This window comes from Salmo salar, chromosome ssa13 (genome assembly GCF_905237065.1).
Source record: "Salmo salar chromosome ssa13, Ssal_v3.1, whole genome shotgun sequence".
Classification (NCBI taxonomy): domain Eukaryota; kingdom Metazoa; phylum Chordata; class Actinopteri; order Salmoniformes; family Salmonidae; genus Salmo; species Salmo salar.
Window position 1 is genome coordinate 40543924 of NC_059454.1, and position 21386 is coordinate 40565309.

Below are 21386 nucleotides of genomic sequence, written 5' to 3' on the forward strand. Positions count from 1 at the left end.
GCACTCTTAGCCAACGCCTTCATCAGGGCACCAAAGAGCATCTTATCATATGAATTCTTATTGCAATCTGAGAGCATACAGATTATTTAGCCTTTTAGCTAGATGTTTTAATCAAATCTATACTCAAAGTGAAGAGAGGTGCAGCTCAACTGGAAGTACTGCATCATGAGGGAGCCTCGGCCAACAGTCTGGATTCAGACCTACAGTACCAGTCAAAAGTATGGACACACCTACTCATTCAAGGGTTTTTCTTTATTTTTACTATTTTCTACATTGTAGAATAATAGTGAAGAAATCAAAACTAAAATAACATATGGAATCATGTAGTAACTAAAAAAGTGTTAAACAAATCAAAATCTATTTTATATTTGAGATTCTTGAAAGTAGTCACCCTTTGCCTTGATGACAGCGTTTCACACTCTTGCCATTCTCTCAACCAGCTTCACCTGGAATACTTTTCCAACAGTCTTGAAGCAGTTCCCATATATGCTGAGTACTTTTTGTCTGCATTTCCTTCACTCTGCGGTCCAACTCATCCAAAACCATCTAAATTTGGTAGAGGTCAGGTGATTGTGGAGGCCAGGTCATCTGATGCAGCACTTCATCACTATCCTTCTTGGTCAAATAGCCCTTAGACAGCTTGGAGTGATGGGTGTGTTGGGTCATTGTCTTGTTGAAAAACAAATGATAGTCCCACTAAGCTCAAACCAGATGGGATGGCATATCACTGCAGAATGCTGTGGTGGCCATGCTAGTTAAGTGTGCCTTGAATTCTAAATAAATCACCAACAGTGTCATCAGCAAAGCACCCCAACACCATCACACCTCCTCCATGCTTCACAGTGGGAACCACACATGCAGAGATCATCCGTTCACCTACTCTGCATCTCACAAAGACACGTCGGTTGGAACCAAAAATCTACAATTTGGACTCATCAGACCAAAGGACAGATTGCCACTGGTCTAATGTCCATTGCTCGTGTTTCTTGGCCCAACCAAGTCTCTTCTTATTATTGGTGTCCTTTAGTAGTAGATTCTTTGCAGCAATTTGACCATGAATGTCACAACGTCCACAGAAGGTGGCGCCCCTCCCCGGTCGGGCGGTGCTCGGCGGTCGTCGTCGCCGGCCTACTAGCTGCCACTGATCTATGTTTCAGTGTCTGTTAGTCATGTCTGTTTTTTGGTTGCACCTGTGTCTTGTTTGTCATTAGTGGGGGGGTATTTAGTTAGTCTGTGTTTAGTTAGGATTCGTGCGGGATTGTTCTATGTTACGTGTGGTAGGGGTTGTATTGATTTAACGTAGTTGCTTTTGCTACATTTTCGTTCAGGCATTAGGGTTGCCGGGCTGCGCCCCGTCTGACTTTTAAAGTGGAGCTGTCACTCGTCATTTGACTTTTGTGCACCCTGCCTTATATGTGGATTTTGCCCCTTGGCAGTATTAAATACGTTTTGCTCAAACGGACCTCAGTCTCCTGCGCCTGACTCATCCTCCAGTGATTTATCTGCCCGTGACAATGAAGGCCTGATTCAGGCAGAGTCCTCTGAACAGTTGATGTTGAGATGTGTCTGTTACTTGAACTCTGTGAAGCATTTATTGGGGCTGCAATTTCTGAGGCTGGTAACTCTAATGAACTTATCCTCTGCAGCAGAGGTAACTCTGACTTTTCCTTTCCTGTGTTATTCCTCATGAGAGCCAGTTTCATCATAGCGCTTGATGGTTTTTGCAACTGCACTTGAAGAAATGTTCAAAGTTCTTGAAATGTTCCGTATTGACTGACCTTCATGTCTTAAAGTAATGATGACTGTCGTTTCTCTTTGCTTATTTGAGCTGTTCTTTCCATAATATGGACTGGAACTTTTACCAAATAGGGCTATCTTCTGTATACCACCCCTACCTTGTCACAACACAACTGATTGGCTCAAACGCATTAAGAAGGAAAAAATTCCACAAATGAACTTTTAACAATCACACCTGTTAATTGAAATGCATTCCAGGTGACTGCCTCATGAAGCTGGTTGAGAGAATGCCAAGAGTGTGCAAAGCTGTCATCAAGGCAAAGGTTGGCTACTTTGAAGAATCTCAAATATCAAATATATTTTGATTTGTTTAACACTTTTTTTAATTCTACAATGTAGAAAATAGTAAAAATAAAGAAAACCCCTTGAATGAGTTGGTGTGTCCAAACTTTTGACTGCCACTGTACGTCCACATGTAATATGTCTCTGGTAAATCTCAGTTAATTCTTGCATATTAAACCAGATAAATAACTACTACTGGGGAAAATAAATGTTGCATTATGTACAAGAATTTATTGTTTCACAAAATGATGTACGCACATACAAAGTAGTGTGACCCAACTCTTCAGAAACTTTTTTGTTCAAAGAACTTGCTCCTTATGGTCAAATGTAATGCTTTTTAGAGGGCTGTTTGGTCACTACTGTCATTGGTTTGTCACCACTATCCGGCATCCGCCCAGTACCCTTCCCTGAACTTCAGTCACGGTCACTAGCCGGCTACCACCCGGTTACTCAACCCTGCACCTTAGAGGCTGCTGTCTATGTACATAGAATTGGAACACCGGTCACTTTAATAATGTTTACATACTGTTGTACCCATTGCATGTGTATATACTGTATTCTAGTCAAGGCCATCCTATTCAACTATTGCTGTACATATAGTATTCTATCCACGTATTCTTCAGATATACTACATATTCTATCCACATACTGTCCATCATGTCTACACATCCCATCTCACACACACACACACACACACACATATATATATTTACAGTGCATTCGGAAAGTATTCATACCCCTTGACTTTTCCCATATTTTGTTATGTTACAGCCTAATTCTAAAATTGATGAAATCATTTTTCCCCCTCATCAATCTACACACAATACCCCATAATGAAAAAGCAAAAACAGGTTTTTATAAAAAAAATGTCAAATGTATTCTAAATAAAAAACTGAAATAATACATTTACATAAGTATTCAGACCATTTACTAAGTACATTGTTGAAGCACCTTTGGCAGCGATTACAGCCTCGAGTCTTCTTGGGTATGACGCTACAAGCTTGGCACACCTGTATTTGGGGAGTTTCTCCCATTATTCTCGGCAGATCCTCTCAAGCTCTGTCAGGTTTGATTTGGAGCGTCGCTGCACAGCTATTTTCAGGTCTCTCCAGAGATGTTTGATCGGGTTCAACTCTGGCCTCTAGCTGGGCCACTCAAGGACGTTCAGCCATGCCTGCGTTGTCTTGGCTGTGTTCTTAGGGTCGTTGTCCTGTTGGAAGGTGAATCGTCACCCCAGTCTGAGGTCCTGGTCTGAGTGGCTTTGGTCACTCCAGTCTGAGTGGCTTTGGTCTGGCCACTCTACCATTAAGGCCTGATTTGTGAAGTGCTACAGAGATGGTTGTCCTTCTGGAAGGTTCTCCCATCCCCACAGGAGAGCTCTGTTAGAGTGACCATGGGTTCTTGATCACCTCCCTGACCAAGGCCCTTCTCCCCGATTGCTGAGGGCGACCAGCTCTAGGAAGAGCCTTGGTGGTTCCAAACTTTTTCCATTTAGAAATTATGGAAGCCACTGTGTTCTTGGGGACCTTCAATGCTGCAGACATTTTTTGGTAACCTTCCCCAGATCTGTGCCTCGACACAATCCTGTCTCGGAGCTCTACGGACGATTCCTTCGACCTCATGGCTTGGTTTTTGCTCTGACATGCACTGTCAACTGTGAGAACGTATATGGACAGGTGTGTGCCTTTCCAAATCATGTCCAATCAATTGAATTTACCACAGGTGGACTCCAATCAAGTTGTGGAAACATCTCAAGAATGATCAATGGAAACAGGATGCACCTGAGCTCAATTTCAAGGCTCATAGCAAAGGGTCTGAATACTCACAGTATCAGTCAAAAGTTTGGACACACCTACTCATTCAATTATTTTTCTTTATTTTTACTATTTTCTACATTGCAAAATAGTAGTGAAGACATAAAAACTATGAGATAACACATATAGAATCATGTAGTAACTAAAAAAGTGTTAAACAAATCAAAATATATTTTATATTTGAGATTCTTCAAAGTAGCCACCCTTTGCCTTGATGACAGCTTTGCACACACTTGACAAATAGTCAAAATAAAGAAAAACCCTGGAATGAATAGGTGTGTCCAAACTTTTGACTGGTACTGTACGTAAATAATGTATTTCTGTTTTTATTTTTAATACATTTGCAAATATTTCCAGAAACCTGTTTTTACTTTGTCATTATGGGGTATTGTGTGTAGATTGATGAGGAAAAAAAAATATTGAATACATTTTTGAATCAGACTGTAGCATAACAAAATGTGGAAAAGTCAAAGGGTCTGAATACTTTCTGAATGCGCTATATGTGTGTGATGGGATGTATAGAAATTATGGACAGTATGTGGATAGAATATATAGTATATCTGAAGAATACGTGGATATTATACTCCGGACTCCTAATATTTCTATATTTCTTAATTCCATTATTTTACTTTTTAGAGTTGTGTGTATTGTTGTGTATTGTTAGATATTACTGCACTGTTAGAGCTTGAAAGACAAGCATTTCGCTACACCCGCAATAACATCTGCTAAACGTGTATGCAACCAATAAAATTTGATTTGATTTCGTAGGAGCCTATGTTTTTAGGACTACATTGGGCTTGGGATACGAGTCTCAAGCCATAACGGGTTCGTTTTGGGGAAAGCAAGCACCGTATTAGAAAGCTTTCAGCAGGATTTACCATACTAAAGTGGCTTAACAAGAATTTGAGAACAGAATGCGCTGCGAGAAAAGTATTATAATACTCGAAAGTGTATCATAAGACGACATCATCTTTAAAGGTCTAATACAGTCAACACTTATATAAAGCAACTGATTTTAGAAAAAATAAATGTTGCAGAATACGCAAATAAGCTGGCCCCACTGTGTAAGTAAATGTGACATGGTAAACAGCAGTGTTGTATTTGAAGAAGGAAGGTGCGAGTACAAAGCGATAGGTCAATGATCTTGGGTTCACCGAGACCTCGGAGCAGTAAAACGCAGGCTGGTGGAGTTGATAACTACCCACCCAGAGCATATATAGGTTTCAGCAAATAAAATCTCCTTCCGAATCAAAACATTCCTGTGGTTAAGTCGGTCACCGTGATCCGCCTGAGAGTGTAGAGAAGATCAAGTGAAAATGGTAGAATTTGATTGTCCACTACAACCAGTCAGATGGATGAACACCGATTTAGAATCACAAAGAAAATGACACTGAAAAATCATCACACTTCTTTGAGCTTGAGATAGGAAGATGTGTAGCCTGCCACAAATTGTTTTATCAACGGATGACACGAGGTGGTCAAATAGAGCATGCGACTAATCTAGGGCCTCGCCAGAGCTTCTAGGTGTATATCATACAAGTAAGTCTGAACAGAGGTCATTACAATTGATTACTTCTCCACATCTTTGGTAGACACAGACTCTAGTGGAACACCCCTCAAGTGCCCATATTTGTTCATGTTTGCTTGAGCACCACTGCAGTAATGATCATGAAGCACTTCGGCTGAGTTCCAAACAGCACTCTATTCCCTATACAGTGCACTACTCTTGGCCAGGGCTCTAGTCAAAAGTAGTGCACAAGGGAATAGGGTGCCATTTGGGCCACATACAAAAGACTGTTGGAACGCCCCTCAAGTGGACATATTTGCTCAATCACCACGGCAGTAATGATCGTGAAGAACCAGAAGGTAGTGAGAGGGAAATCTGTGTGACGGAATGAGGGGAATGAGTCACTTAGAATAAATCTTATCTCCTTAGCCATTAAACGTCTTTATTATCGCCAGCTCCCATCTTCATTTTCTGTGAACTCATCCAAGAACTGTCATATACTGCTCTATAAAGTGTAATCTGCAAGGTTAAGGTTTTGTTATTCACACTCAGGCAGTGACAGACTGTTCGGGTATAGAAAGATACTGATAGCTACTTTTTGGATCCTCACCTTAAACTGACATAACTTGTCTACGTTTTAGGAACTTTCAGTATTTACCTGATGATCATTTATCTCATGTTGTGCAAATGGGAGATTTTTAACTAAATGTGGGAGTTCTGGATAATATTGATTATTTGCATGACTTCCATGTCATTTACATGCTGCTAACACGATTCCATGTCATAGTATGCTAAATATAATCGTCAATGATCATTTGTCATCTTAGTAACTATATGATCTGTCATGCTTTTTCAAATATGGAGAGTGCTATTATATGAGGTCGTATGTTTAACATTAGTTCCTGTTAACCTGTATGTCATACATTCCCAGGGCACAGAAACGGCAACGATGGGATGGGCAGAGCAGGGGGTTATCATAGAGCAGCCAAAGTAGCCTCCTGAGTATCTTATCACAGAGTAATCAGAGAAGCCTGCTGATTTAACTAGTTCACTTTAACCTGTTTTAACCTGCACCGGGCACAGACCCAAACCAACAGTCAGAAGACTAGATCTTTAGCAGTAACATGCAGTCCATATAACGCTCAAAGTTAAATTTGTTCTAGACAAATAGTTTATTTCTGTGAAAGACACGCAGACATTTTTTTTCAACGAGGTTATTAAAACATTTTTTTAATGAAAGGTTCACATGACGTAACGTGTTCCCTCACGCTCCCTTTTGACACGAGCAGTCCTCGTCACACACGTATGAAGTAGCCGTGTTCATCTGTGTATGACGTGTGTATGGAAGTCCTGTCCTGTCAGTCTTATAATCAGTCACCCAAACAGCCCGAGGCTAAAAGTCAAAGGACTGACTGCCGATGAGACCTGATGTAACACTAGTGTGATTCTCCCCTTTGAAACTAACTTCAAACTCCAGTTGTGAACAAAGTCCTGTCTGTCTTCTGAATAGGAATCTGAATAGTCCGACCACTGACCAAACTCCATCTGTTAACCACTGCCTATTTGTACCTTCCACTGAATGACTCTTTTTCATTCCACACGTCCGATCCCAATGGAAAGAGCTAGTGAGGATAAAAACAAATAACTGGAGGTAACAGCTGGGGGGAAACCAAGAGGCAATGATATTTGGAATATACTATATATGGGAACATATTATTTTTAGGAGAGCTTCAGCACAGGGGAAATGTAAGTGTTTTGGATGTGTGTACGATACAGTGCTGTAGATATTGATAAGAAGAGTGGAAGCGAGAACAAGGAGGCAATGTGCTCATTGCAGCATATTTTGGGCCAGTGTTGAGCCTGCGCTGCTCTGTCTGTCTGTGTGTTAGATGTAGGAGATACCATGTGAGTAGTAGTAGTGTCATGGCAGGCGAAGACCTTGTCAACAGATGATAACTATCTGCAAATCACACATCTTGTGCAACTACAAGCCCTTTCGGCTGACCAGTGGTATTATCACTGTGTCTGTACTGTTGGAAAATTGTTGACTGCATGTCTTCGTGTTGACATTGGTTGAAATGATTCTTATATTTGGTGTTTTAGTGGTTGCTTTAGTGTTGATGATACAATTGAAATGTTATGTTTACAAGTGAAGGTAATATTGTTGACTTGATTCTCCTCCTCTCTGTTTTAGCTAGCACTGACCAACACTTATACCTCTTGTGTCTTGTTTGTTAAAACATACATCAGAAAAGAAAAAGTTCATTTTTCCAGATAGGCTGAGGTGAAATACATTTTTTGACTCAAAACAATTTGGTGCAAATGTCTGGAACAACATTGAAGCTAAAAGTTGCTGTGGTAGTAGACTCCCAGAGGCCTACACAGTAGGAACATGTTACTCTTTTCAATGTGCCTTTATTTTTAGACAGCTTTTAGTCTGCCACCTCAGGTTGGAGCAGAGAACCACAGAGAGTTATGATTGTGGCACCAATAGTCAACTTCAGAGATTTGAACGTGTATAATTTGGTCCAGAGCTTTATCATTGTTTCAAGTACAGAGGAGGAAACCAAAATGAAAATAATGCTCTGTAGGCCTAGTGCTATCCACATGATTGACCTTTCAATTACTCTCATCAAATCCACAAATGTGGAAGTACTCAAAGTCTCCTTGTGGGATTTACAGCAAGAAAAAGTGAAAATGCATACATCTTCATATGAAAAACAACTGAGATTGTTCAAATAGTTATCTGAAACAACTGAAATGTTATCATTGTCCTGACCCATGACTGTTTGTTCTTAGGGTAATGATAAACTACTAGGATCTAATTTTGCTCAGCCCCCATAACCCCAACATTATTGGGCAATAAACACATTTGCAAATAGAGCTTAAAACTAGCTAGAAATTGAGGAAGATTATTCCTTGCTCACAGTCCCACACTCCAATTTACCACAGAGAAATCCTATTTGTTTGTCCCTGGAAATCTCTAAACAATACAAGAGGCTCATATTATTGTAAAAGTAAGGTTTAGACTTCCACTAGGTAATCATAAATAATTTGTTAAAGCAAGATTTTCTACAAAATTAAAAATTAAAAACTGTTGAAGTTATAAAACTTCTTCACTCCGTTTGTAGATAACTTTCAACAATCAAGGATTTTACATATAAAATGTAGACTACCGTCTACATGCAAAACCTTCGAAACTAAAACAGACTACCATTGGAATATATTCTTACACATCCACCCCTAGTTGTTTTTTCCACCCTGCGAGAAGAAAACTCAAGTAGCCCCATGTCTGTACACTAAATAAGTAAACAATTGCATCAATAAACATTTAGCGCGATGCTCCACGTAAATCAATTACAGTGTCTTGATAAAGCCCTTTAATCATTAACCTCTGTTTTGCTGAGAATTCATTTTGCCTCTTCCTAGCCCAATCCTATCTGTCAGCACACGGCTGCCGTGACCGGTTATCTCTGTCTGCTGTAATAGGTTCTTTCTTCTGTCATCAACCAATCAATAGTCATTTGACCTCATGATCAGGAAGAAAACACAAGATACTATAAGAGAAGGATTTCAACCTTATACTTCATCTTCACAAGAGTTGTTTTAAAATGAACAAATACCTAAGTAGCATCAGAAGCTATACAGCAACTGACATGTTTGCCTCTTTCATAAACTCAACATTCAAACAAACTCATTGGTCCCATTATGACAGTTCATCACCCTTTCACCTATATTCTACTGACTGAGCTTGATGAACAGTTCAACTCTATTGGGAGTTGAAAGAGGAGGCCTAATGATGAGAAGGCCTAATGTAGGCCTAATGATGAGGTAAATGTCACAGACTGACCTGTATAATAGAGAAGGGAATCACTGGGTTGCAGTGCCACCTTGAGGACAAAGGATGCAGTATCCCATTATTTTTGTAGGTGATCGTTGCCCAAGAAGACAACTTTGCGGGTGACGTTCAACTTTCAGAGCAAATTAATTAATCGGCAGTTTTCCCAATTTTGTTTGAATAATCTCAACATAGAAGGTAAAATGATAAACAACAACAATAATACACCGTATAATTTTACCTTTTACATTACCAAATGGTATCACCACATCAATAACTACGGATCTGTAGTAATGTGTCCATTTTCGTACACAGCAAAAATGATCAAGTCAGAATGTGTTAATTCAACTAACGAACGACACAAATCTTCGGTCTTTGAGCAATCCGTCCTCAGCTTTACATCAACTGCTCTTGGAACAGAGTCCCATGGTTTGAAACGTAAACAAACAACCAAGTTGCTTGTTGTGTGGTGGAGTTAATCTACTGTACGCACTGATTAAATTCCTCTCTCTGTATCCATCAGCTATGTAAAAGTATGTGTAACAGGTCACATGGTCAATATCTGTTGAACGGTTGTATTCGGAAAGTTATAGTGCTACAGTAGTACCGTCATAGCACAACAGTTTTAGAACTACAGAATACTTGTCTGTTACATGTGTGCCTGACTGTACCTGGAGTGGTGAGGTGACCGTGTAGTGTTCCATGCTTCTCTCCATACATCCTCCTGACTGTGGATAGCTGAGCCCTGACAGGGACCAGGCCCAGTGACGAGACCGTAGACCAATCAGCCTCTCTCTCCCCTCTCACTGGGAGCACACTGCAGTGCTCACCCAGGCCCTGCCCGGCCCTACACGAGCAGAGTGAGGGTGAAAGAGTGTGTGTGGGAGTTTGTGTGTGAGGGACGGAGAGCTATGGGGCTGTAGCCGGTGGGGATGTAGGACCATAAGCTAAGCCACTTACCCAGTGTGTGTGTGTACCTTATCAGGACCCCAGTGTCCCAACAATTCACCCAAATGTCCTGACAAGGTATGAAAACAATAACTTTTTTGAAAAGTCTGTGTGTGAGGGGAGGGGGGGAATAATCCTATAATGCCTGGCACAATGAGATTTGATTGGAGTGTAATACCCCCATCCACGCACACTGCTAATGGGGAGATCTGCTTACCTGGGTTTAACACTAACACACACACATCTAAATGTAAATGTGTCTGTAATTTTGTGTGCTGCTATTTTGGCTAGGTCTCTCTTGTGAAAGAGATTGTTAATCTCAATGAGACTAATTTTGTAAAATAAAGGGAAAAAAACAGAAATAAATAAAAACATCTAGACCGTGTTAACTTATTATCTGAGTTGAGCCCAGGTCTTGAAAAAGAAATGCCAGTCTCAATGTGACTTCTATGGTTAAAAATGGAAGGCCAGCATCCCGGAGTCGGCTCTTCACTGTTGACGTTGAGACGGGTGTTTTGCGGGTACTATTTAATGAAGCTGCCAGTTGAGGACTTGTGAGACGTCTGTTTCTCAAACTAGACACTCCAATGTACTTGTCCTCTTGCTCAGTTGTGCACCGGGGCCTCCCACTCCTCTTTCTATTCTGGTTAGAGACAGTTTGCGCTGTTCTGTGAAGGGAGTAGTACACAGCGTTGTACGAGATCTTCAGTTTCTTGGAAACTTCTCTCATGGAATAGCCTTCACTTCTCAGAACAAGAATAGACTGACGAGTTTCAGAAGAAAGGTCTTTGCTTCTGGCCATTTTGAGCCTGTAATTGAACCCACAAATGCTGATGCTCCAGATACTCAACTAGTTTAAAGAAGGCCAGTTTTATTGCTTCTTTAACAGCACGACAGTTTACAGCTGTGCTAACATAATTGCAAAAGGGTTTACTAATGATCAATTAGCCTTTTAAAATGATAAACTTGGATTAGCTAACACAACGTGCCATTAGAACACAGGAGTGATGGTTGCTGATAATGGGTCTCTATAGGCCAATGTAGATATTCCATAAAAAATCGTCCGTTTCCAGCTACAATAGTCATTTACAACGTTAACAATGTCTACACTGTATTTCTGATCAATTTGATGTTATTTTAATGAACAAAAAAACAAGGAAATTTCAAAGTGACCCCCGAACTTTTGAACGGTAGTGTATATGAGGAGGAAAAGTTCAAGCATGTAGCCTATCCAAGCATAGAGAGCTTTCATGAAATAGCTGAAGAATGACGAATGAGACGGTTTTGAGATGATGAATAGAGCGAAACAGGATTTGTCTGTCTGTGACCTAAAGCATACGTCTACTGCTCCAGATGAGAAAACTCTCTCCACTTTAGAACTGTGTTGAACCCAGTGTCTCTTTCCAAAAACCCTTCATTCACATCCTGTCAGTCTCGTTAGAGAGATTAGTTTTCATTTTGATTGATGACAGTATGTACTACTGTAAACTGAAGTGATTGACACTATCAGCATTCACAAGCACTGCCTCCTAGCAGACAACAAGGTGTATATGGGTCATACTCTATATATGGCCCGTACGCCAAACCTTATTAAAACCTTATTTATTACATTCTGACTGACAGTAAACATACAGAAATTGCAGATTGCACCCAGTCCTAAGCAATAGAAAGGTGAATTATATTGCATTCCACTAACTTTATTTATATGTTAACAAATGGGAGGGCTGGACTGTTTGGGGTTACTTGAGTTGCTTTAGTTCCTTCTTGTCCTGTCACTGATAGGGCAGAGAGTTGACTTGTTCAGCCAATCAGAGCCCACCACAAAGTCATTCAGCATTTTGGGTAAACAGATCCGTTCGCTGAAGGGCTGTTCTATGGCTTTTGTTGTGTTTACATTTGCCAACTGATTCTGCAAGCATCAGAGTGCCAGTAGTAGTTTGTTCAAGTTGTGACGGTTGAGCAATTCATCTCAATATATGACCTGAAGCTAAGTGAAATATACATTTGAATTTTACACTGAACGTATGGTGGCTTGTTGCCTCAGGCAGCAGTACAATCGATTTGAGAGGAGGGATCATAAATGACAAGAAAACCCTCCATCTTAGCTGCTTATTATTGTTATGTGGCTGTTGATAATTGTTTATAGTGTTGATATTACTGTTGAAGAGGGACTAGCTCTATCCAACCTCATAGAGACGCAGACATATCACAGGTTTATTACAGACGTATCTCCTTAACTCAGTTCAATAACAGGAACATCTATGTAGATTCACTTCTCGGTTTGATCATTGCACTGCTTTTAGCATTGTTGTATTTAGTCTATGTGTGTAATAAACTGTTAATAAATAATGGCATAGCCTTCCATCTCAAATGGCAGATCACTCCTGTCCAAGTCCAGGAAAACGGATGTTATTGTCAAAGGTCACATCCCAGGATGGCTGATAGTGCTTCTGATTTGGCACCCTATTCCCTATATAGTGCACTAACTCTGGTCAAAAGTAATGAACTGTATACTGTAAGGTAGAGGTATTCAACCAGGGGTCGAGGTATATATTATTATAGACTTTTTCCACATTTTGTTGTGTTACAGCCTGAATTGAAAATGGACTAAATGTATATTTTGTATTATTGGCCTACACACAATACCCCATAATGTCGAAGTAGAATTGTTTGCCGAAATTTTTACAAATTAATTAAAAATGAAAAGCTGAAATGTCTTGAGTCAATAAGAATTCAACCCCTTTGTTATAGCAAGCCTAAATATACTGAACAAAAATATAAACGCAACATGTAAAGTGTTGGTCCCATGTTTCATGTGCTGAAATAAAAGATCCCAGAATTGTTCTATATGCACAAAAAGCTTATTTCTCTCAAATGTGGTGCACAAATTTGTTTACATCCGTTAGTGAGCATTTCTCCATTGCCAAGGTAACCCTTCCACCTGACAAGTGTGGCATATCAAGAAGTTGATTAAACAGCATGATCATTACACAGGTGAGCCTTGTGCTAGGGAAAATAAAAGGTCACTATAAATGTGCAGTTTTGTCACACAACACAATGCCACAGATGTCTCAAGTTTTGAGGCGTGCAATTGGCATGCTGACTGCAGGAATGTCCACCAGAGCTCTTTCCAGATAATTTAATGTTCATTTCTCTACCATAAGCCGCCTCCAATGTCATTTTAGATCATTTGACAGTACGTCCAATCGGCCTCACAACCGCAGACCACGTGTAACCATGCCAGCCCAGGAACTCCACATCTGGCTTCTTCACCTGTGGGATCGTCTGAGACCAGCCAGCCGGACAGCTGATGAAACTGTGGGTTTGCACAACCGAAACATTTCTGCACAAATTGTCAGAAACTGTCTCAGGGAAGCTCATCTGCGTGCTCGTCATTCTGACCATGGTCTTGAGCTGACTGCAGTTTGGCGACGTAACCGACTTCAGTGCTCACCTTCGATGGCCACTGTCACGCTAGAGAAGTGTGCTCTTCACAGATGAACCGGTTTCAACTGTATCAGGCAGCTGGCAGGCGTATAGGTGAGCGTTTTGCTGATGTCAACATTGTGAACAGAGTGCCCCATGGTGGAAGTGGGGTTATGGTATGGGCAGGCATAAGTTACGGACAATGAACACAATTGCATTTTTATCGATGGCAATTTGAATGCACAGAGATAACATGACAAGATCCTGAGGCCCATTGTTGTGCCATTCATCCACCACCATCAACTCATGTTTCAGCGTGATCATGCACAACCCCATGTCGCAAGGATATGTACACAATTCCTGGAAGCTGAAAATATCCTAGTTCTTCCATGGCTTGCATACTCACCAGACATGTCATCAATTGAGCATGTTTGGGATGCTCTGGATCGACGTTTATGACAGTGTGTTCCAGTTCCTGCCAATATCCAGAAACTTCGCACAGCCATTGAAGAGGAGAGGGACAACATTCCACAGGCCACAATCAACAGCTTGATCAACTCTATGCGAAGGAGATGTATCGCGCTGCATGAAACATTTGCTTAACAAGTCACATAATAAGTTGTATGGACTCAGTCTTTGTGCCATAATAGGGTTTACCCAGTTTTTTTTTATTTTTATTAAAAAAAATGTTTGCCCCAATTTCGTGGGATCCAATTGGTAGTTAAAGTCTTGTCTCATTGCTGCAACTCCCGTACAGAGTCAGGAGAGGCGAAGGTCGAGAGCCGTGCGTCCTCCAAAACACAACCCAGCCAAGCCGCACAGCTTCTTGGCATGATACCCACTTAACCCAGCTGCACCAATGTGTCAGAGGAAACACCGTACACCTGGCGACCATGTCAGCATGCATTGCACCCAGCCTGCCACAGGAATCGCTAGAGCACAATGGAACAGAACATCCCTGCCGGCCAACCCTCCCCTAACCCAGACAACGCTGGGCCAATTGTGCACCACCCCGTGGGTCTCCCAGTCAGGGCCGCGACAGAGCCTGGACTTGAACCAGGATCTCTAGTGGCACAGATAGCACTGAAATGCAGTGCCTTAGACCACTGTGCCACTCAGGAGGCCTTACCTTGATTTTGAATGACTACCTCATCTCTGTACCCCACACATACGCTTATCTGTAAGGTGCCTCAGTCGAGCAGTGAATTTCAAACACAGATTCAACCACAAAGACCAGGGAGGTTTTCCAATGCCTTGTAAAGAAGGGTACCTATTGGTATATGGGTAAAAAAAGAAAAGCAGACACTGAATATCCCTTTGAGCGTGGGGAAGTTATTAATTACACTTTGGATGGTGTATCAATACACCCAGTCACTACAAAGATACAGGCGTCCTTCATAACTCAGTTGCTGGAGAAGAAGGAAACCACTCAGGGATTTCACCATGAGGCCATTGGTGACTTTAAAACAGTTACAGAGTTTAATGGCTGTGATAGGAGAAAACTGAGGATGGATCAACAACATTGTAGGTACTCAATAACAGTGGCGGTTCTAGACCATTTCAACTGGCCCCTCTAACAGTTGTACTGTTAGAGGGGCCAGTTACATTAGAAGTTATTGTTGTCATATCGTTTTCTTCACTGCATTGCAGGCATTAGCAGGCAAAAGACCATGTTCATGATCATCATCATTGCCACTGTCTAATAACGGATGTAAAAAAAGAACAATAGCAAAAATTTGTTATGTCAAAAATTATTTCATACTCCACATTTAGGGGGGCCACAAGGGGGTCCAAAATTGTTGTCACATGGGCACTGCCCCCCCCCCCAGAACTGCTAGTGCTCAATAATACTAACATAAATGACAGAGTGAAAAGAGGGAGGTCTGCACAGAATAAAAATATTACATGCATCCTGTTTACAATAAGGCACTAAAGTAAAACTGCAAAAAATGTGGCAAAGAAATATACTTTATGTCCTGAATACAAAGCGTTATGTTTGGGGCAAATCCAACACCACACATCACTGAGTACTACTCTTCATAGTTTGAAGCATGGTGGTGGCTGCATCATGTTATGAGTATACTTGTCATTGGCAAGGACTAGGGAGTTTTTTAGGATAAAAAGAAACGGAATAGAGCTAAACACAGGCAAAATTCTAGAGGGAAACCTGGTTCAGTTTGCTTTCCAACAGACACTGGGAGACAAATTCACCTTTCAGCAGGACAATAACCTAAAAGACAACACCAAATATACACTGGAGTTGCTTACCAAGATGACATGGAATGTTCCTAAATATTTTACAGTCCAGGTATGCAAAGCTTTTAGAGACTCATCCAGAAAGACTCAAAGCTATAATCGCTGCCAAGGGTTATTCTCACATGTATTGACTCAGGGGTTTGAATACTTATGTTAATAAGATATTTTGCTATTTCATTTTCAAAAAATTTGCTATCGTTTCTATAAACATGTTAGGGGCAACAGGTGGCCTAGTGGTTAGAGTGTTGGGCCAGTAACCAAAAGGTTGCTGGATTGAATCCCCAAGCTGACAAGGTAAAAATCTGTTGTTCTGCCCCTGAGCAAGGCAGTTAACCCACTGTTCCCCGGTAGGCTGTCATTTTAAATAAGAATTTGTTCTTAACTGACTTGCCTAGTTAAATAAATGTTCAACTTGTCATTATAGGGTATTGTGTGTTGATGGGTCACAAAATAAATATATTGAATCCATTTGGAATTCAGGCTGTAGCACAACAAAATGTGAAATAAGTCAAGGGGTATAAATACTTTCTGACGCCACTGTATATATACAGTACCAGTCAAAAGTTTGGACACACCTACTCATTCAAGGCTTTTTATTTATTTTTACTATTTTCTACATTGTAAAATAATAAGGAAGACATCAAAACTATGAAATAACACACATGGAATCATGTAGTAACCCAACATTTTTAAACAATTCTTCAACATAGCCACTCTTTGCCTTGATGACACCTTTGCACACTCTTGGCATTCTCTCAACCAGCTTCATGAGGTAGTCACCTGGAGTGCATTACAATTAACAGATGTGCCTTGATAAAAGTGAATTTGTGTAATTTCCTTTTTAATGCGTTTGAGCCAATCAGTTGTGTTGTGACAAAGTACGGGTGGTATACAGAAGATAGCCCTATTTGGTAAAATACCAAGTCCATATTATGGAAAGATTAGCTCAAATAAGCAAAGAGAAATGACAGTTCATCATTACCTCAAGACATGAAGTTCAGTCAATGTGGAACAGTTCAAGAAATGTGAACGTTTCTTCAAGTGCACTCTTCAAGTGCAGTCGTAACAACTGGACTCCCGAGTGGCGCAGCAGTGTAAGGCACTGCATCTCAGTGCAAAAGGCATCACTAGAGTCCCTGGTTTGAATCCAGGCTGAATCACATCCGGCCGTGATTGGGAGTCCCATAGGGCGGTGCACCATTGGCCCAGTGTTGTCTGGGTTTGGCCGGGGTAGGCCATCATTGTAAATAGAAATTTGTTCTTAACTGACTTGCCTAGTTAACTAAAGGAGAATAAGTTCTTTAGAAGTTCCAGCCTCAGAAATTGAAGCCCAAATAACTTCTTCATGGAGTTCAAGTAACAGATGCATCTCAACATCAACTATTCAGAGGAGACTGTGAATCAGGTCGAATTGCTGCAAAGAAACCATTATTAAAGTACACCAATAAGAAGAAGAGACTTGCTTGGGCCAGTAAACATGAGCAATGGACATTAGACCAGTGGAAATCTGTCCTTTGGTCTGATGAGTCCAAATTTGAAATATTTGATTCCAACCGCCTTGTCTTTGTGAGATGCAGAGTAGGTGAACAGATGATCGCCGCATGTGTGGTTCCCACCGTGAAGCATGGAGGAGGAGGTGTGATGGTGTGGGGGTGCTTTGCTGGTGACACTGTCAGTGATTTATTTAGAATATAGACTACCGTTCAAAAGTTTGGGGTCACTTATAAATGTCCTTGTTTTCCATGAAAACATACATGAAATGAGTTGCAAAATGAATAGAAAATATAGTCAAGACGTTGACAAGGTTAGAAATAATGATTTTTAATTGAAATAATAATTGTGTCCCTCAAACTTTGCTTTCGTCAAAGAATCCTCCATTTGCAGCAATTATAGCCTTGCAGACCTTTGGCATTCTAGTTGTCAATTTGTTGACGTAATCTGAAGAGATTTCACCCCATGCTTCCTGAAGCACCTCCCACAAGTTGGATTGGCTTGATGGGCACTTCTTACATACCATACGGTCAAGCTGCTCCCACAACAGCTCAATAGGGTTGAGATCCGGTGACTGTGCTCGCCACTCCATTACAGACAGAATACCAGCTGACTGCTTCTTCCCTAAATAGTCCTTGCATAGTTTGGAGCTGTGCTTTGGGTCATTGTCCTGTTGTAGGAGGAAATTGGCTCCAATTAAGCACTGTCCACAGGGTATGTCATGGCTTTGTAAACTGGAGTGATAGCCTTCCTTCTTCAAGATCCCTTTTACCCTGTACAAATCTCCCACTTTATCACCACCAAAGCACCCCCAGACCATCACATTGCCTCCAAAATGCTTGACAGATGGCGTTAAGCACTCCTCCAGCATCTTTTCATTTTTTCTGCATCTCACGAATGTTCTTCTTTGTGATCCGAACACCTCAAACTTACAGTAGATTTGTTTGTCCATAACACTTTTTTCCCAATCTTCCTCTGTCCAGTGTCTGTGTTCTTTTGCCCATCTTAATATTTTCTTTCATTGGCCAGTCTGAGATATGGATTTTTCTTTGCAACTCTGACTAGAAGGCCAGCATCCCAGAGTCACCTCTTCACTGTTGACATTGAGACTGGTGTTTTGCGGGTACTATTTCATGAAGCTGCCAGTTAATGACTTGTGAGGCGTCTGTTTCTCAAACTAGACACTCTAATGTACTTGTCCTCTTGCTCAGTTGTGCACCAGGGCCTCCCACTCCTCTTTCTATTCTGGTTAGAGCCACTTTGCCCTGTTCTGTGAAGGGAGTAGTGCACAGCGTTGTATGAGATCTTCAGTTTCTTGGCAATTTCTCGCATGGAATAGCCTTAATTTCTCAGGACAAGAATAGACTGACGAATTACAGAAGAAAGTTATTTGTTTCTGGCCATTTTGAGCCTGTAATCAAACCCACAAATGCTGATGCTCCAGATACTCAACTAGTCTAAAGAAGGCCAATTTTCTTGCTTCTTTAATTAGCACAACAGTTTTCAGCTGTGCTAACATATTTGCAAAAGGGTTTTCTAATGATCAATTAGCCTCTTAAAATGATATACTTGGATTAGCTAACACAACGTGCCATTAGAACACGGGAGTGATGGTTGCTGATAATGGGCCTCGGTACGCCAATGTAGATATTCCATTAACAATCTGCCGTTTCCAGCTACGATAGTCATTTACAACATTAACAATGTCTACACTGTATTTCTGATCAGTTTGATTTCATTTTAATTGACAAAAAAAATGTGTTTTTCTTTCAAAAACAAGGATATTTCTAAGTGGCCCCGAACTTTTGAACGGTAGTGTATTTTCATTCGTTGAAAATACATGATACTACATGATTCCATATGTGTTATTTCATAGTTTCGATGGCTTCACTAAAATTCTACAATGTAGAAAATAGTAAAAAAATAAAGAAAAACCCTTGAATGAGTAGGTGTGTCCAAACTTTTGACTGGTATTGTAGGTCTGAATCCAGACTGTAGGCCAAGGCCCCTTCATGATGCAGTACTTCTTGAGTTGGACATACATTTTTGCCAACACATTGCTAACCATTGTTTAACCAGCTAAACAGCTGCTATATGTGAATTTGTTTGTAGTAGGGCTGGCACAATTATTGTATAATAGTCATCGTAATCGTCTTAATACATTCATTTTAAGAGAAGGGGGGTTTAAACTTTATATTCAAGTATTTATAGCTTAAGCAATAGCAGTTTTTCATTTTTACATGAAGTGGGTAAAGTTGGTAATCATTTTATGGACAGAACGGCACGGTTGGGAGGAGAAGCCTCCTTTCCAAAAGTTCTAAGCGGTCAAAACTATTCTTTTTTGAGACGGGTGTAACCAAAGCTGTGTTGTATTAATTAAGTACTGTATGTCATTGTTGTATTCAGTAGGTATGTCTTTCAAATATGCATTATGATGCATTACAAGCTCAAAAAATTTAAAACAATAAGACAAATATGCCAAAATCTGCTCATTTGCATGACAATTCACCATTACCCAAAGTTCCATTATTGTCACAGCCCTAGTTTCACGTTACCTTTCTAGTATAGGCGATCTTAGAGTTTACACTTATTCCAATTAGAATGTGGGGAGGTCAAAATCATGAAAAACTATCTACCAAATCTATTAATTTTGAAATATTGATTACTTGTCCTTGCTATTATAATTCACCGGATGATAAGACAAGATTTCAACAACAAAAAAAACATGTTTTGCAAACATGATGGGAGTCCCTGGGTCGCAGGTTTGCCTGGGCGGGGGTCCCTGGGCAAGAAAAGGTTGAAGACACTGCTGTAAGGGAATAAGGTGCAGCCCAGGTAATGTCCACCAGGGACAAAAACTCATAACTGCAGGTCATGGCTGTCACGTACTAATGTCAGTATTATTAAGTCTACTGATGCATGAGACATTATGTCAGCACTATCTCAAATTAGGAGGAGTGACCCTGTGACATTGTGATTTGCAGCATTTTTATGTCTGCACAAAGAAACATCGTATAAAGAAATACAGTATAATAAAAACCAGAAAGAACCCAACAGTTTTGACTAAACAATGACGCTACTCTAGTGTGCCCTTCTTAGGACAACTAATATCCCTAGTTTGGTTGGGGAGTTTTACATCTCCCATACTCATATGTAAATCATACCATGTGTGGTTAGTGACATAATGAAAACCAACCCCAAGCTATTTACACAGTACACTCCTGAAAAGGCATGTTTTGGCAACTTTAGTGTAATTGAATCAGAGGTTGCTGATGTGGTTAGATGCTTTTCCAGTTTTCCCTAGGTGGTTCACATGTCTTTTTCAAGTGAAAGCCCAGCGTTTCAGGCCGCTCTTCTTCACACCTTTCTACTATCCTGGCTATGATTTCATCCTGATTCACTCTGACGCGGTCTTTTCCATTCATCAAATACTACCCACTGCCTATATTGGACCTTAAATCGTATTATTCTACTCTTCAAAGCTTTGACTTCCCAGGTTCATATCAGTCTGAATGGAGTCTCATCCGTCAGTCTCAGCTTATTGTGAGGCCCTTTTTAACAACCTTCATATCTTCTCCACACCTCCTTGATTGCAGTCGTGTCAAAAACACAGACAAAAATGACGACGACATTTTCTACATTGAATGAATGGACCTGCCTGCCAGAAGAGAAGCCCTCTGCACTGTGTATTGCCAACCACAGGTTAAACAAAGTCAACAGCTGGTGTGAGCTCCACCATACGCACCGAAACCGTGAGATGGTAAAAGAAACTGTGTACTCACCATCAGCGAATGGAATCTCCATGCTTGTACTGACTTGTGAGTTTACATTGACCATCTCTCTCCTCCCCCTGTTTCTTTCAAATGTGTCTTTCTTTTTCTCCTGTATTCCTAAAGTTCTAGGATTTCAAATATGGAAGTTAGCGGCCGCCTGCGTTATAGTGAGAAAGGGTAGTGTTGATGCAAGGTAAGGCCCCAGCCGTAGGTAGGTAGGTACTCCTCGCTGTTATCTTATTGATTTTCCTAAT

The 21386-nt window shown here is 40.7% G+C and overlaps 1 protein-coding gene across 3 annotated transcripts in view; it reads right to left on the reverse strand.

Annotated features, from left to right (window-relative positions):
• Nucleotides 1-21376, reverse strand: part of LOC106567096 (hepatocyte nuclear factor 4-alpha) — a 33173-nt gene extending 11797 nt beyond the window's left edge. Inside the window, exon 1 of one of the 3 annotated variants that reach the window (XM_014135985.2) lies at nucleotides 21142-21376. In XM_014135985.2, coding sequence (XP_013991460.1) covers nucleotides 21142-21196 — 55 coding nt within the window. In that variant the 5' untranslated portion in view covers nucleotides 21197-21376. Of the gene's footprint in view, nucleotides 1-9909; nucleotides 9974-21141 lie in introns of those variants that run through there. The other 2 variants (XM_045693270.1, XM_014135987.2) reach the window with 2 other exon arrangements.
• Between the last annotated feature and the right edge of the window lie 10 nt (nucleotides 21377-21386).